Source organism: Pithys albifrons, chromosome 13 (assembly GCF_047495875.1).
Source record: "Pithys albifrons albifrons isolate INPA30051 chromosome 13, PitAlb_v1, whole genome shotgun sequence".
Taxonomy (NCBI): domain Eukaryota; kingdom Metazoa; phylum Chordata; class Aves; order Passeriformes; family Thamnophilidae; genus Pithys; species Pithys albifrons.
This window is the reverse complement of record NC_092470.1, coordinates 1,207,257-1,223,744: the sequence shown is the minus strand read 5'-3', so window position 1 is coordinate 1,223,744 and position 16,488 is coordinate 1,207,257. Positions and strand designations below refer to the sequence as shown.

At 49.9% G+C, this 16,488-nt stretch overlaps 1 protein-coding gene across 1 annotated transcript; it reads right to left on the bottom strand.

The window, feature by feature from the left end:
* Positions 1 to 6,329: 6,329 nt before the first annotated feature.
* On the bottom strand, positions 6,330 to 16,469 carry FBXO22 (F-box protein 22). Its single transcript, XM_071568771.1, has 7 exons — positions 16,297 to 16,469; positions 15,400 to 15,532; positions 14,499 to 14,586; positions 13,460 to 13,555; positions 12,428 to 12,592; positions 10,797 to 10,962; positions 6,330 to 9,592 (listed from the first exon to the last, which is right to left on the bottom strand). The coding sequence occupies exons 1-7, from the start codon at positions 16,398 to 16,400 to the stop codon at positions 9,163 to 9,165; spliced, it is 1,182 nt and encodes a 393-aa protein (XP_071424872.1). The 5' UTR covers positions 16,401 to 16,469; the 3' UTR covers positions 6,330 to 9,162.
* Positions 16,470 to 16,488: the final 19 nt, after the last annotated feature.

The window sequence follows — 16,488 nt, the reverse complement described above, 5'->3', positions numbered from 1 at the left end:
ACTGCATGTCCTGGTGCCACAAAACCAGGGTGTACTTCTGTCAGTGCAGGGGCAGAGAGAGGCAAAGCTGTGCTGCTGCAGTGGGTGAGGGGAGAAGTCAGACAGAAACCTGTGCTGCAATAACTGCTGGAACACAAACCAGAAAAATTCATTACTTTCTGAGGACTCATCTCAGAGAAGTCAGAGTGCAAGTTAATGCTCAGCATCTGAAGGGACAATCTGAGGGCATCAAATCAAACAGAGGACCTGATCCAGAGATTCAGTTATATAAAGCACTGAAAGTTCACTTTCTCCCCAAATTAACCAATCTTATATTTTATTTTCTGGACTTCCAATCTTTAGCAGATAAGCTAAAGAAAGCTGTAATACTGTTTTAAAGGCTAGGAAAAAGTGATTTCTCATCACACAGGGACATGTCACTGTTGTACAGAGCTCAGGAGGTGTGTGGCAGCACTGAGAGCTACATCAGAACCAGAGTCACCTGAGCTCTGCACAGCCACAGCAAAAACTAATCAGAGAGGTTGCTGCTGGATAACTCCTGTATGGTACTGATCCCCAGGCAGTCACAGGCTGGGGTGCTGTCCCCACTGAAGAAAGGAAAGGCTTGTGGCCATCTTAAGTGGAAATTCAGGAAGGAGATATTCATAGAAGATGTAAGAAATAAATGGACTGAAGTTGTCCTGTGTGCTGGTTTAAAGGTAAACTGGAGGGAGGAATGAACCTGACTCAAGAAAGATTAGAAGTCAGAGTTAAAATTTAATAAAATGATTACAATAAATACAATGATACAGCAAAAAAACCCCTGGTTTTAACCACAAAACCCAGAAGTATAACCCAGCTCCCTGGGGCTGCCACAGTCAAACTTGTACCAGCCTGTCCCCCTTCTGTTACAAATGACAATCATGAAACAGCTTCCATGTGCCAATGACACCAGTGGGGTAAAAATACCACAGACACATTCCTGAGGAAACCTGGCAAAGGAAACCTGAAAATGTACAATGATGTGCCACATGGAATTCCAGACACAGTTATTCCAGAAGTTCAGCTGTGGGTTGTTGTGCTGGTTTAAAGGTAAAGTGGCAGGAGAAATGAACCCAACACAAAAGAGATTAGAGGTCAGAGTTACAATTTAATAAAAATATTACAATAAATGAAAGAGAAATTAGATTTAACCCACAAACCCCAGCAGTAGAACCCAGCCCCTGGGGCACAAACACAGTGGGGTTTGTTGGCCCCTGTGCTGAGCCCCACGTGGTTCCACCGTGTCCAAAGTAAAAGGAAGGGAAAACCTGTTGGTGCAGATGATGGCACAGTCTGGTGGAGAGTGGTGGTCTCCTGCTGTCCAGGTTCTGCTCCTCTTTTGGATCCAATAGTGGTTTCCTAAGTCCCCAACTCCCCAAGATTCCACCCCCTCAGGTGCAGGTGGGAGCCCCCAGTGCCTCTCCCAGGGCAGGGAGTTCCACACTGGGGGATCTGACTCTGGGAGTCAGGGGGGATTTTGGAATCGTTGCTGGCCCATGAGCAGACATGGCCCCTCAGGTGGGTGTGGAGGTGCCAAGGACTCCCCAGAGGGGAGTTCTCCCAGCTCCTCTCCCAGGCTTCTTTGCCATCCAGCTCCCAGCCTGAGGGGTCAGGTGTGCCCTGGGCAGCTGCTGCCAATGGTCCATTGTTAACAGTTCCTGGGAAATGGCAGAGAGGGTGGAGAATGCACAGCTTTGGTCACACCCACACAGGGATGAACTGGTCCTGGCCACTGTAACTGGGACATGCTGTATAAACTCTTAGAATCCACCCAGCTTTGTCCACAGATATGGATTTTATTCACTGTTACTGAGCTGGTTTGCATTGTTTGGGAAACAATTTGTACAAAAAGTGAGGCTGCATAAACCAAACCCATGTTTAAATGCAAACAAGCTGATTTATGAACCAGTGTTACCTGTGAAGGAAATGCTACAGCAACTGAGAGTGCCTCAAACCTTTGCACCTGAGAACATTTCTGCTTCTAACATTGATTACTGCAGTTCACAACCACTGGGACAGTGACATTCAGATCAAAATGAGAGCAGGCTACAAATCCACTTTAGGAGGGTCAAATGCCACAGGGAGTACAGGGGAGCCAACACTGTGTGTAATGTAATAAAATAGTGCTGCACTCTGAGCAATGCTTGCTGGCAGAGTGAAGGCAGTAGTGCTGTGAGCAATAAAGCTGAGGAAACACCAGTTCAATGGATCAGCTCTTGTGGGTGGAGTCACTGGAGTGTAAGGTTTATGTGTTTAGGGAGGGGTCAGTAATAAGGGCTCTCTTGTCCATTTGGCTCCCATTTCATGAAACAGAAGATCTCATTTCTTTAAAATTCCACCAGCTGGAAGGTTATGGAGAGAGGACAAGTGGAAAAGACTAATTTCCTAGGAAACTGCAAACTTTATGGTTTTGGCAAAAAATCCCTTCTACCTGAGGATGATGTTTTCCTTTCAGAATCTTGTAGTAAAAGTCTCTTCATAATGTGTTGCAAAAACCTTTGATCACTTGCAGAACAAACTGGCACTGTTAGCAGGAAATCTCCTTATAGACCTAAGTAAGAGGTTGCTTATATGTTACAGTAAGTAATTGTTCTTCAGTGGCAGCCCAAACAAACACTGGAGCAAAGTACAGTTAAAGGAAAGTGAAATGTCTTTCAATGAAAACAAGAGGATTTCTCTGTGCTAGTCTTTTGATTTATAATTTTCAATATTAAGCAGAAAAAGCAACAGAAAGTCCATTTGGTAACACTTCCCATTTTAAAGGTACCTTCAATGCTGTGCAACCCATTCAAAATTTACTGAAAGAAAACCTTCTCCTTCTGGCCCTACATTCTTGAAGAGCTGCAAAAGGGCTCTGACTGTGTGACTCAGTTATTTGAAAATGTAAACCCAGGAAGAAATTTGGGAAAGAATTTACCACAATAAAAATGGTGCCTGTGCCACTGGTTTTTATTGTGATTGTTCTGACCAGGAGCTCCCAAAGAGTCCAGGCAGGACAAGAAAGCAGGGAGCTCACTGGAATTCCTGCTCAGTGTTCAGCAAGTTCTGTATCAGGAGATGTGGAACTAGAAGGCAGTGCCAGGGAGAGGCAGAGCTTTAGCCCCCTTTAACATGAGACACCCAACTCTTCTGTATTAGAAACCAAAACAACCCCCTCAATTATGCTCCTTTGGTATTTAGCATCTTTTCACATCAAGCTATTTCCAGTAAAAACTGAAGACTGTGGATGGGTTGAAAACCAGCTTTCATTTACTTTCATTATTACCATGACTATATTCAAACCTGAGGATAGTCATGAAGATTTATCAGTATAAGTTTGGGGAAAAAACCTGGAACTAAATTGTGTTGTGATTCTCTGGCAATGTTCTTTAGGTTACCAGGATGCAGGTGTTCTCTGTGCCTCTCAGTTAGAATGCCCTTTGTTCACATTATACTGAAGAGATGGAATATTCCTGCATCTCAGATCACACAGAAGAATCAAAAGAATCCAGACATGAATCAGTTGCTTTTTGTGGTTAAGATCAGTGAAAAAAGGGCTTCTTTCAATAAAGTACTGCACTATTTCCTGCACTTTGGGGGAAAATGAGCAAAGAAAAGAACCCTAAACCTGTGTATGCCTAAAGGTGTTAAAAAAACACCAACCCCAAACCTTCTTCACTCTTCTCTGTAACATTATCTCCTTATGCTTATCCAAATGTGTTCTTGCTCTCCTTGTGACTGTGACCCGTTCAGCACAATCTCTGTGAGGCAAGAGATGAGTTTGGTGATGCAGAGTCTCAAACACAGATTTTGTCCCATGGCAGCAGCCAGGCTGGTGCTCAGCTCCTTCTCTGGGGCTGATACTGCCCCAACCCCTCACCAGAAATATTTCCAGAGTGAGGTAAGGGTGTGTCAATACAACCTACAGCTGCAGAATCTGAAATAACAAGAAGATATTGCTGTTTTCAGCCCCCAAATTAAAGCTACAACCAATATTTTAACACTTGACAGTCAATGCACCTCTGTCTGTGTAACATTTGAATGTTCTTTTTCAGTGGACATTAAAGAAACTGCTTTCAAATTATTCTATCAATGCAAGAAATGATATTTCATATAAAACTTTGTGGAGGCAAATGATGGACAATAAAAATGTATCTGAGCATCCACTGGTGGCATTTTCTAACAGGGCTGGGAAATTTGGATCTATGTTGTACATTCTCCATCTCATAATTTGCTGCTGTTTCAAACCATTCCATAATTTTCACCAGTTCTGGAGATTCTCTTTTTAGGGGATTAGTGTTTGCTCTCAGTGTTGCCATATTGACAACTCAGCTAAGATGAGCTTATTTTAAAAACAGCTGCTTCCAATTCTTATAGCTGTGAAAACGTATCATGGAAAGGTGACCTGACCTGCCACTGTCAGTGATGTGACTCACTGAAACATTTGAGAATTTTGTGCTCCCTGCTAATCTCAGTGAAGATCTACCTGTGAGATGTAATGAGGAGAATTTATATATTTTAAATATTTATTTATTATTTTTTAAAAAGCATTTTAAATGGACAAATTCCAGTGATTTGGGGATATTTTCTCTTACATTATCAAGGCACTTGGAAAAAAGTTCCAGTTAGCTGTTTCTCAGCTAATAATTTCAACTAAGTGTCCAGCTGATCTCACTTCCAAATAATCCAAGCCCACTTTAGGCATTTCCTTCGAGTTTCCAGTTTCTCACTGTAGCTCCTTGTTCTGTTCAGACAAACCCCCTGCACTGCCCTGAGGTGCTGCTGGCAGAGCAGTCAGTGCAGGGGCCCTGCAGGGTCTGAACCTGGGCTGCTCTGACCCTCAGCAATGGGGCAGGGCAAGGTTCAGCCCCCCAGGAGTGAGTTTGGGTTCCCTCCCTGCTCACCTTCGAGCCTGTGGCTCAGCTGAGCCCTGAAACAGCCTCTCCTGAATCTGCCTGTGGCTGAAAAGGGAAACAGCCTCTCCTGAGCCTGCCTGTGGGTGGAAAGGGGAAACAGCCTCTCCTGAGCCTGCCTGTGGCTGAAAAGGGGAAACAGCCTCTCCTGAGCCTGCCTGTGGCTGAAAAGGGAAACAGCCTCTCCTGAGCCTGCCTGTGGCTGAAAAGGGAAACAGCCTCTCTGGAGTCTGCCCGTGGGTGGAAAGGGGAAACAGCCTCTCTGGAGTCTGCCCGTGGGTGGAAAGGGGAAACAGCCTCTCTGGAGTCTGCCCGTGGCTGAGAAAGGGACTCAGCAACAGAAGGTCTTGTGAGAGATGATTGAACTGGACATTTACTGTCTTTGTAACTTCTAACTACACAGACTTTAGATGTCAAATGTTATTTTTCTGTATCATTCCACAGTAAAATTGCAGTAAGCATTGAATGACAAATGTTTTTTCTTGTTCTCTCACTGGGTAAAATGAGGCATTCAGAAAACTTGGGGCAATGCCAGAGTTACTGTCTGATATGAAAACAAACAACCACCACAGAGTGGTTTCTAGGAGAAAAGTTCTCCATTTTTAGAAAGAAAAATAGAAACTAAGAGGGGGTAATGACACTGCGTGAGTTTTGAGGTAACTTTTAACTAAAAATTTTAGAATCACATATAACTACTGAATCAGTTTTTTCTTAGTAATTTGGCTCCTCTTTATCAAATTATTCTCGTTTTCTTAGAATTGCATATTACAGAAACATCCTATAAAAAGGAGATTTTGGATAGTAACTTTAAAATCAAATTTACAGAAATAGCTTTATGTTTGGCAGTTGCTGTTTTGGTTGTGCAAGTATGAGCTTATACATCACACTGCTTGCCTATTATTTTTTGTATTTTTGAGACCTACAGATTAGTTAACTAAATGATGCATTAGGAGCAAATGTGCAGCAAAACACTACTCACAGTCAAAAGATGGGCAAAACCAAAGTTTTAAGCTTTCATCAGCAAATCTGTCACCGCTCCCTGCAGGTCTTGTGACTTTGCAGGTTTTCTTTTTAGTAACAAACCCCAAATCCAGTTGTGGTCACTTGGGAATTCTGTTCCCTTGGAATGTAATACCAACAGCACTGTAACTGCAGATAAACTTTACCTTCAGGTATCTCTTTGCTATTCACATTTGCCTCAGTAGCTGAATCCTCATCTAACTAACTCTGCTGACTTTAAAACCTTGTGGTTGTTACTCTTGTGAGTGACAGAGATATAAACTCTGGCACTGCAAAACTTTCTCTCAACTAAGAATGAGCTCTGCCTTTTGGTACATGCACCTTTTAAGCAAATATATTTTGGTGCCCCTCAGGAGTAGTCGTGGCTGAAGAGCAAATGACAGCATGGAGGCAAAATGAATTTGGACAGCAACAAAACACTTTAATCACAGATGTTGCAGTTTGTCACTTACATCACTTCCCTGTCACATGAAGAGCAGTCTGGGAGAGTGTAGTGGTTCAGCATGGGTGTGTTCTGGGGTCCCTTGGGCTCCTCCCCACCCCTCAGGCTGGAAAGAGGATTCCTGGGCTCTGTTGCAGCTCTTGGGATCACCCCCAGCATCTCATCTCACCTGTGCTGTGTTTGCCTCAGAAGCTTCCTCAGCTCCAGGACCTGCTGATGACCAGCCCCTCAGACCACCCTCTGGTTCTGGTTCTGGTTTAGCTGCACCACCATCGGAGCTCACCAGTGCCAGGTCCTTCTGGACACACCTGCCCTGTCCCCAGGTCCTGTGGCTGATCCCACTGCAGCTGCTCCCACAGCAAACAGCTCCATATCCATGTGGTGACAGCTCCAGGAATCCCATCCGAGTTACAGGAAAGAAACATTTCCCTTCCCTGCTGTTCAACACGAGCCTCTGCAGGCACCAAGGGCTCCACAGGCCGCTCTGGTTATGGTGACAATCCCCAGAGCCACCTCCCACCTCCCACCTCCCACCGCGGGGCTTCTCTGCAAATTCAACCCTCCTCCAGTGACAGATGCTTTTCCCTCTCCATGCAGTAACTGAACGTTGTCCCAGTCACATCCACACTCACTGATCTCCCATCCACAGAGGGCACTGGGAGTTCACAGCTCAGCCTGTATTCTAATTAAAAACCCACCGACAACACAGTCATGGGCAAGTGCTGGCTGTGCTCAGCACAATCTGAAACAACAGTAACTCAGTAACTCAGAACAGATACAACTCCACCTTAGATCGTTAGGCCAAGTTCAGGAAAAGTTTTAACTAGACACAGGCAAAAGCTGCCAACTGACGTCCTGCTTGGTACAGTTAAAGCAAAAAATGTTATTTTGTTGTACAACACACAGCTAAGTAATTTTACTACACTGAAAATGGCCCAGTTGCCTGATTTGGCATTTACAAGTCTGGTGAAATAGTGCAAAATTAATCTTTTTTCTTGTCATTCTATTACTAGTGAAAATAAAGGGGAACGGAAAGGAGGCAGCAAATATATTATTAGCTATACTGAGACTATGCTAAATTTACTTGAACAATTCTGCATGTCAGCTGCAGCAATCAAAACAGGTGACTGATGTAAAAGCACAGGAAAAACATGCAAAAGCACAGGTCTTGTTTAAAGTCTCTATATAAATATAGCCAGATCCTGGGTGCCCCAAAATTCCAAATTAAAGAGCAAAAACTTCTTAAAGAAACTTAAAAGATACCAGGTAGTCTTATTTTTTTTAGCACTCTGGATTGAAAAGTTTGGAATTAAGCTATAAGAGAATGCAAAAGAAAAAACCACTACATTCTACACCAGACAGTTGAGACAACTGCAATTCAGTTCAAAGTGGTGAGCCAAGCTGAACTTGCAGCTGGGCAACATCTCTTTAAATCAGAGCCATCCAGTTCTCTAACAGAGGGCAAAGTATTTTGACGTACTTTCATCTTTATTTAATGAGCACTTTGTTACTTTTCTCTAAAGATTTTCATTCATTTTATCTAATAAAACCATTCAGTTTTGTACATAGGACTCTGGGAAGGCTGTGCATCTCTCTAATAATGAAATGGTGAATCTAATGCATCAGTAGCTTTCCTGGACTGCTTTATATACACAAACAGCACATGGAAGTTCAGTTCCTTTCTGCATGTTGGTGTTTGGGTTTGCTGACAACACTGACTGGGAGGAGCTGTCGCCTCCCCCAAGGGCAGGGAGGCCCTGCAGAGACACCTGGACACCCAGAGCTGGTCACCCCCCACGGGCAGGGCACGGGCAGCCCTGGCTGTGGGCACAGCTGGGCAAGGAGAGGCTGAAGAGCAGCTGAAGAAATGCACCTGGGGGTCCTGTCATGGCCAGCTGGCCACGGGGCAGCAGTGCCTCGAGGCCAGGAGGGACAGAAATCCCTGTCCTGGGGGCATCAGGCCCAGCATCGCTGGGTGAGGGGGCATTGTCCCCTCTGCTCTGCCCTGGGGCAGCCCCACCTGCAGTGGGGGGGCAGTTTGGGGGGACACAGTGGAAGGGAGAGATTGAGCTGCTCCAGAGCATCCAAAGGAGGCTGTGAAGGGGAAGGACCTTGAGGGGAAGAGTGTGAGGAGCAGCTCAGGGCACTTGCTTTGTCCAGCCTGAAGGAGACTGAGCTCAGACCTCACTGGAGTCTTCAGCATTCTCCTGAGGGGCAGGTACTGACCTCTTCACTCTTGTGACTGTGACAGGACTTGAGGAAACAGCATGAAGCCAAGTCAGGGGAGGCTTAGGTTGGATATCAGGAAAAGGTTTTTCACCCAGAGAGTAGTTAGACACTGGAATAGGCTCCCCAGAGCAGTGGTCACAGCACCAAGCCTGTCTGAGTTCAAGAAGCATTTGGACAATGCTCTCAGGCACATGGTTGGTGTGACTCTTAGCGATGTCCTGTGCAGGGCCAGGAACTGGACTCGATGATCCTGATGGATCCCTTCCAACTCAGTATATTCTATGATTTGTTCAAACCATTCCCATTTGGGAAGAGGCTTTCTTCAACTGCAGAATTCCATCAAATGTAATTTCCTGCAATTCTGATGTGTACAGGAGATTACACGAGATGCAAGGCTTTCTTGCAGATAATAAACTCTACTGCAACTACAAGATTCAGGAATATTACCAAAATGATGTTTAGGTTTTGGAAGGGGCTTTGCCTGCAAGATGTTCACTCTTCCAGACTTCCCAGTTCTCTGTTACCAAACAAACAGCTCACTGAAGCATTAAACCTCACTTATGCTTGGTTTGCTTTAGTTGAACCAAAATGAATCAGAGTCATAACAGTGGTGTAACCATGAAGCAGGTCATCCTTGATGTCATTACATTCTCTTAATACGAAATTGCCAGTGACTATTCGATCACATCCTATCTCCCCGTGTCCAAAAAAGCCAAAGAGGGGCACATTTGGAAAAAACTTCCTGAATGCATCTGCTTCCATGTTCCTCTTGGTTTTGTAGTGCCGGTACCCCCTGCCCACGCAGGCGAACATGAAGCCCAGGCTGTTGTGCTCGGGGATGTTGGCAGCCTTGAGGCGCTGCATGGCCGCTTCCGCCGTCCGCTCGTCGGCCACGTCCTGGTCCAGCAGGACGGTGGCACTCTGGATCTGGGGCCCGCTGAAGGCCAACCCCACCACGCCACAGGCGTCCCCGGGCTGGGCCTGCCCACTGCAAGGCAAGGGCACTGGTCAGGGAGCCTGCCGGGCACAGCACTGCCAGCCCAGCCAGCTGCAGCCCCAAACGGCACAGCTCAGCGCTCCTGGCACCACCCACAGCCAGGATGGGGGCATCAGGATGGACTCCAGCACCAAACAGCACAGCCCAGCGCTCCTGGCACCACCCACAGCCAGGATGGGGGCATCAGGATGGACTCCAGCACCAAACAGCACAGCCCAGCGCTCCTGGCACCACCCACAGCCAGGATGGGGGCATCAGGATGGACTCCAGCACCAAAGAGCACAGCCCAGCGCTCCTGGCACCACCCACAGTCAGAATGGGGGCATCAGGATGGACTCCAGCACCAAACGGCACAGCCCAGTGTCCTGGCACAACCCACAGCCAGGATGTTGGAATTAGGATGGAATCCAGCACCAAACGGCACAGCTCAGTGCTCCTGACACCACCCACAGCCAGAATGGGGGCGTCAGGATGGACTCCAGCCCCAAATGACACAGCCCATTGTCCTGGGACCACCCACAGCCAGGATGTTGGAATTAGGATGGACTCCAGACCTGGAGTGGCAAGAGGAGCCTGTGGGCACTGCCTGCACGGTGCTCCACACAACCGGATGCTCCAAGTGAGGATACACCAGCACGTTACAGGCACAAAGAGCTCCCTCTCTGGGCAGCAGAGCAGCTGGAGCAACTCAGCCCAGCTCTGACCTACAAGGTCCCAGCCCAGGGAAGGGCTGTGAGCTGGAGCAGACCTACCCCTGTCCTGGGAGTGGCACATCCTCGAGCAGGGCAGCTCCTGGGGCACAGCCCTGCCTGGGTGTGCAGCTCCTGCTCTGGGCTATGAGCCCAACAGAGGCACAATATGGTCCATGCCACAGTGGGCAATCATTTATCTGCAGGCCCACTGAGATTAAACACTGACTGCAAGAAACACAAACAGGGAATCTGAAGCTGGAAATCTCCTTCTCAGTGGGTGTCTCCTAGCTGGGTTTCCAGACTCCAGTTGCTAACACAGCCATACAAAACTTCCAGCTTTTCTGGCTACATCACACTGTAGCAGTTGTGATATTTTTCTCTTAAAGAAACTATCATTTTACTACTGTTAATGGGCATTTCTAATATGACTAGAAGGCTGTGGATCTGCAGTGCTTCTCCCATTTTAAATATTTTTTATCATTTACCTTGAAAAAGATACCTACTTCTCAGAGGTCAGTGATGTAAAGCTCTCCACTTGTCCCCCAGCCAGGATGATACTTTTCTCATTCAGTGGATTGACTATTTGATGAAGGAATCGAGTAGCTCCAGATTTCCAGGAGTTGTAGCCAAACAGAAGAACAACACGGAGATCTGGGTTATTCTTCAGACCTACAAATAAACCCAAACACTGATCCTCTTAGTTTTACATCCTGGGCCCTGAAGTCCAACCATCCTACTCTCTCCTCCAATAATACATCACACCTTTAGTGAGGGCTTTCCATCGCTCCCCTTGGGAAGATGACACAAGTTGCCCCGGCAGAAGCTGGGCTGAACTCTCCCCTTCAGGGAGAATTTCTGGAAAGAGCCTCACAAGAAAAAGAAACACTGCACCTGCTTCCTCCAGATTTCCTCTCCTTTACCACACCATGTGAGTTTTACCACAGCTCTTCAGTTTTGCTTGGCAGTTCTAATCATCCTTTTACAGGTAAGAGCCAGGCATGTAAGTTATTCAGAACCATAATGCAATCAACAGCTTTATCTGAAAATTAAATAAATTCCACACTTCAGCCAACTGCCTATCCCCAAGGCAGAAATCCCCAGGTTCATAGAAGACTCCAGAAAACTTTATTGCATTACTCTTCATAAATAATCTGCTTTGCTGAGTACAAAACGTGAAGGATATAAACTATATTCACTGAAACAGACTGTCTTCTGTTTTATCTTTCCTTGCTGCAACACCTGATTTAGGACATAAATGCAGTTACTTTGGGGAAGAAGTAGCTCCTTTTGGATTGACAGGAGGTTTTGGATTGACAGGAGGCTGAACATGAGCCAACAGTGTGCCCAGGTGGCCAAGAAGGCCAATGGAATCCTGGCCTGGATCAGGAACAGTGTGGCAGCAGGCCCAGGGCAGTGATCCTTGCCCTGTACTCAGCTCTGGTGAGGCCACACCTCGAGTGTTGTGTTCAGTTCTGGGCCCCTCAGTTCAGGAAAGAGATTGAGGGGCCGGAGTGGGTTCAGAGAAGAGCAACAAGCAGCAGGACAAGAGGGCACAGGCTTAAGCTCTGCCAGGAGAGGTTTAGGTTGGATATCAGAAAGAAATTCTTTGCAGAGAGAGTGCTCAGGCATTGGAATGGGCTGCCCAGAGAGGGGGTGGATTCACCGTCCCTGGAGGTTTTTAAGGTGAGACTGGATGTGGCACTGAGTGCCATGATCTGGTAATCACAGTGGGGTTGAATCAAGGGTTGGACTTGATGATCTTGGAGGTCTCTTCCAACTCAACTGATTCTATGATTTTTTTCACTCAGTTGTTAACTGTAGTGATAGGAATAATTCCCAACTGAATATTATTAACCAATCAGATGCTGCCTAAAACTTACCACCTCTCTCTGAACGGCTGCACCTGGAACGTGACTGAGGTATCTGAGACTGATACTCAGGGTAAGTTACCCTGACTGCTCCAGAGACTGGGATGGACAGGGATGCCCCATTCCCAGCTGCATCCCTGCAGAGCCACAGGGCACTGGGAGCCAGCACAGCAGCTGTGGCTTCCACACCCAGCTCCACACTGGCACCTCAAAGAGTAGCACAACACTTCACAAAAGCCCAAGTAAAGGAGAGAAAAAGGACATACCTGCTTCAGCAAATTTACTTTCATCAAATACCCTGTTCTTCACATCTTTAGAAAAATGGAAGGTGTGAATTTTCACCCCATCAATTTTGGGAAACAACAGAGCAAACCCAGCTTCGCCCTCTTCAACTTCTTGAGGCTGATTGCTGCTTGAACCCATCGGGGTAACTACAAAGATATAAAACCAGGATTCTGACACTCTCATCTACACTGTAACAAGAATCAAAGAGGTTGAACAGCTCAGGTGATGTAAAACATGACAACCTAATTCCATAGCAACTTATCTAATTGAAAACTGGTGTGATTTTTTTATGATGTTTTGGAAAAATGAAACATTTAGAAGTCCTGCTGCCTATGGATTGTGCTGAAGTTTCTTTGGACAAGGAAATGTGGACCTATTTGGACATTTCCCCCCAGTCACATCAAATACAAAACAGTAGGAAAACAAGCACAGTGCACTACAGGTCTTCCTGCCAGCTTCTGCAGACACACAAACCTGCTCAGGTTTTCAAAGTATCATACAAGCATGCATAGACAATATAAAGCAAACTGACACAAATATTGGAAGTGCAGTATTGAATCATGGTAGTGATAACAATCAAATTACCCTACTAGTGCTGTGGGAATAGAATTTAAGGTGAGAAACTACAAAACCCCACAACTTTCTAGTGATAAAAAAGTGAAGCATGAGAAAAAGCCTGCCAAGGGAGGCTGTGAATTACCCATAGTTACTGCTCATGCCTCCTGCTAGACCACAGCAAACAGGTATACAGCAAGGATGTCCTATACAATGAGTCATAGCACGACTGAACTATACACATAAATCCAAGAAACATTCAATCACGTACATTAAGGTGCCAGGAAAAGCTGCCTGCCCAATTAAATCAACCCTCTTAATTGTAACTGCAATCCATGAAGCACTATGTCAATTAGCAGGAACACTGTGAGCTCCTTAAAATTGAAGCCAGGGTTGAACAAGGTAGGAGAAGACACCTTCAAGCTGATCTCTCACAAGATCACACATTTTGCTCCTACCTACAATCCCTGGGGTGACCAGCCCGAGAACCTGGCATCGCTTTGGCAACAACTTCTCAAGTGCAAGTGCTGTTTCTTTACTGTTCCTTTTTCTGGCTGTTGAAATAAGAAAAAGAGACAAAAAACTATCAGAGAAAAGTAAAGGCATATTGTGAGCAGTACCAGAGGAAACTCTGCAGGCAAAGCCTGTGCTGAAGCAACACTGCCCAGCAGTGGCTGCCCTGGGACTGACACAGGCTGAGCCGTGCCAGGGCTGGGACAGACACACAGGGCTGGGACAGACACACAGACTGAGCCGTGCCAGGGCTGGGACAGACACACAGTGCTGGGACAGACACACAGACTGAGCCGTGCCAGGGCTGGGACAGACACACAGGGCTGGGACAGACACACACTGAGCAATGCCAGAACTGGGACAGACACACAGACTGAGCTGTGCCAGGGCTGGGACAGGCACATACTGAGCAATGCCAGAACTGGGACAGACACACAGACTGAGCTGTGCCAGGGCTTGGGGCTGCTCAGGGCTGCGACTCAGCATGGCCAGGGCAGGGACAGGAGCCCACCTGTGCCCATGAGCACACACCAACAGGCCACTGCAGCCCACCAGTGCAAGGCAAGGTGGCAGCAAGCTCTAAGGCTCAGCAGGCTCCTCCGGGCCAGCCTTATGCAGCAGCTCCTCTCAATGAAATACGTGCGAGGACACAGATGAACTGGCAAACTGTGGCAGGACGCCAGTGCCTTGCACTTTCCCCCTCTGCTCTTTTTTGTATCCCAGTCTGTTACTCTTGCACTGTTCTTGGAAAGCCAAAAGTTTCCAGCTTCAGTTCCCATAGGGAAATGTGCTGAGAAAACTTGCTGGGACTCCTGCTGTGCACCTTTCTTCTCAGCTCTAACTACCATCACACCCCTTCCCTCTCCCAAGGCCGGAGTTTCGCAGAAGATTTACTTTCCACTGAAATTCAAACTCAGAGAACTTCGTTTTACCTAACTCTGCTCTACCTGCACCCCGAGCACTCCTGGGAACGGCAGGTTTTACCTTTCTTCTGCTCGTGACACTCCTCGTGCCCGCTGAACGTCTCGGCATCGGCGATGTAGAGCACGGTCTGGGGCAGCACGTGCACCTTCTGCGGAGACACGGGACAGGGACAAGGAGCACAGGGCACGGGGGAGCAGAGGGGTAGCGGCGGCAGGAACCGAGGGGACATCGCCCCGCCCCGCTGTGCCAGGCGGGGGGGACACGGACCCGCCCCGAGCTCCTGCCGGACCACAGGGACTCTCCGCCAGCCTCGGCAGTGCCCAGACGGATCCATGGACCCACAGCACGGGCCGGGAACCGACCCAAAACTCTCATGAGCCAGAACAGCTGAGCAGACGGGCCCAGGAGCGCTCCTTCCTTCAGCACGTCCGCGCTGTGCGGGCCGTGGCTGTGCCGCTCGCAGCGCTGGTGCTGCGGACAGTGAGGAGGGGCTGCTGCCCCTTCCAGGCCCAGCTGGCTCAACACGGACCCGTTGAGGTCTCTGTTTGGGGCTTAAGAACTTGACAGGCACCTTTGGTGAAGATCCAGCACTAGTTAATGCTGGAAAGGAATCCTGCCAGAGAAACCCCGCAATGTTCCCTCAGTGTCTCCCAGGCTTAAGGGGTTTATCTCTTAACGGGATAACGAACAGCTGCGCCGCATCCCGGCAAAACCCTCGGCGTGTGCATCGGTGTGTTCACATGGAGCAGGGGCAGCCGCGGCCACCGACACTCCGACCGCGCTGCCTGCGCCGGGCGGGGCGGGGGAGCGTGCGGGGGACCCACGGACAGCCCGAAGGGCGGCCCGCAGGCAGGGCCGCCCGCACGAAGGCCGGCCCGCAGGCCCGACAGCCCGCACGAAGGCCGCTCGCAGGACACCCCGCAGAAGCGCCCGCAGGCCGTGTCAGCCCCGCGACCCTCACCTCGAGCTCGCGGCGCAGCGCCCGCACCAGCGCGTGGCTGTCGGCGGGGCCCGGCTCCAGCGCGGACACCCAGGCGATTCGCTGCCGCGCCCGCAGCGTCCGCCGGGCGCACTCCCTCCACAGGCGGCACACGCTGCAACACAGCACGGACACCAGCGTGGGCCGCGGCCCCGGTCTGAGAGCCGGCCGGCCCCCGGCCCCGGCCCCACTCTGATAGCCGGCCGGTCCCCAGGCCCAGGCCCAGCCCCACTCTGATAGCCGGCCGGCCCCCAGCCCCGGCCCCAGCCCCACTCTGATAGCCGGCCGGCCCCCAGCCCCGGCCCCAGCCCCACTCTGATAGCCGGCCGGCCCCCAGCCCCGGCCCCAGCCCCACTCTGATAGCCGGCCGGCCCCCAGCCCCGGCCCCAGCCCCACTCTGATAGCCGGCCGGCCCCCAGCCCCGGCCCCAGCCCCACTCTGATAGCCGGCCGGCCCCCAGCCCCGGCCCCAGCCCCACTCTGATAGCCGGCCGGCCCCCAGCCCCGGCCCCAGCCCCACTCTGATAGCCGGCCGGCCCCCAGCCCCGGCCCCAGCCCCACTCTGATAGCCGGCCGGCCCCCAGCCCCGGCCCCAGCCCCACTCTGATAGCCGGCCGGTCCCCAGCCCCGGCCCCAGCCCCACTCTGATAGCCGGCCGGCCCCCAGCCCCGACCCCACTCTGAGAGCCGGCCGGCCCCCGGCCCCAGCCCCACTCTGATAGCCGGCCGGTCCCCAGGCCCAGGCCCACTCTGATAGCCGGCCGGCCCCCAGGCCCAGGCCCAGCCCCAGCCCCAGCCCCACTCTGATAGCCGGCCGGCCCCCGGTCCCAGCCCCACTCTGATAGCCGGCCGGTCCCCGGCCCCGCCGCCCCCGCCCTTACCAGGCGGCGGGCAGCAGCGCCTTGGTGGGCAGGAAGGCCAGGACGCGCTCCACCACCTCGGCCAGGCTGGCGAGCACGAACCCGCCCTTGGCCGCGGCCTCCATGGCCGCACACACAGGCACAGACAGACACAGGCACAGACAGACACACAGACACCGCCACCCCCGCACCGGCTCCTCTTCCGGCCGCCCG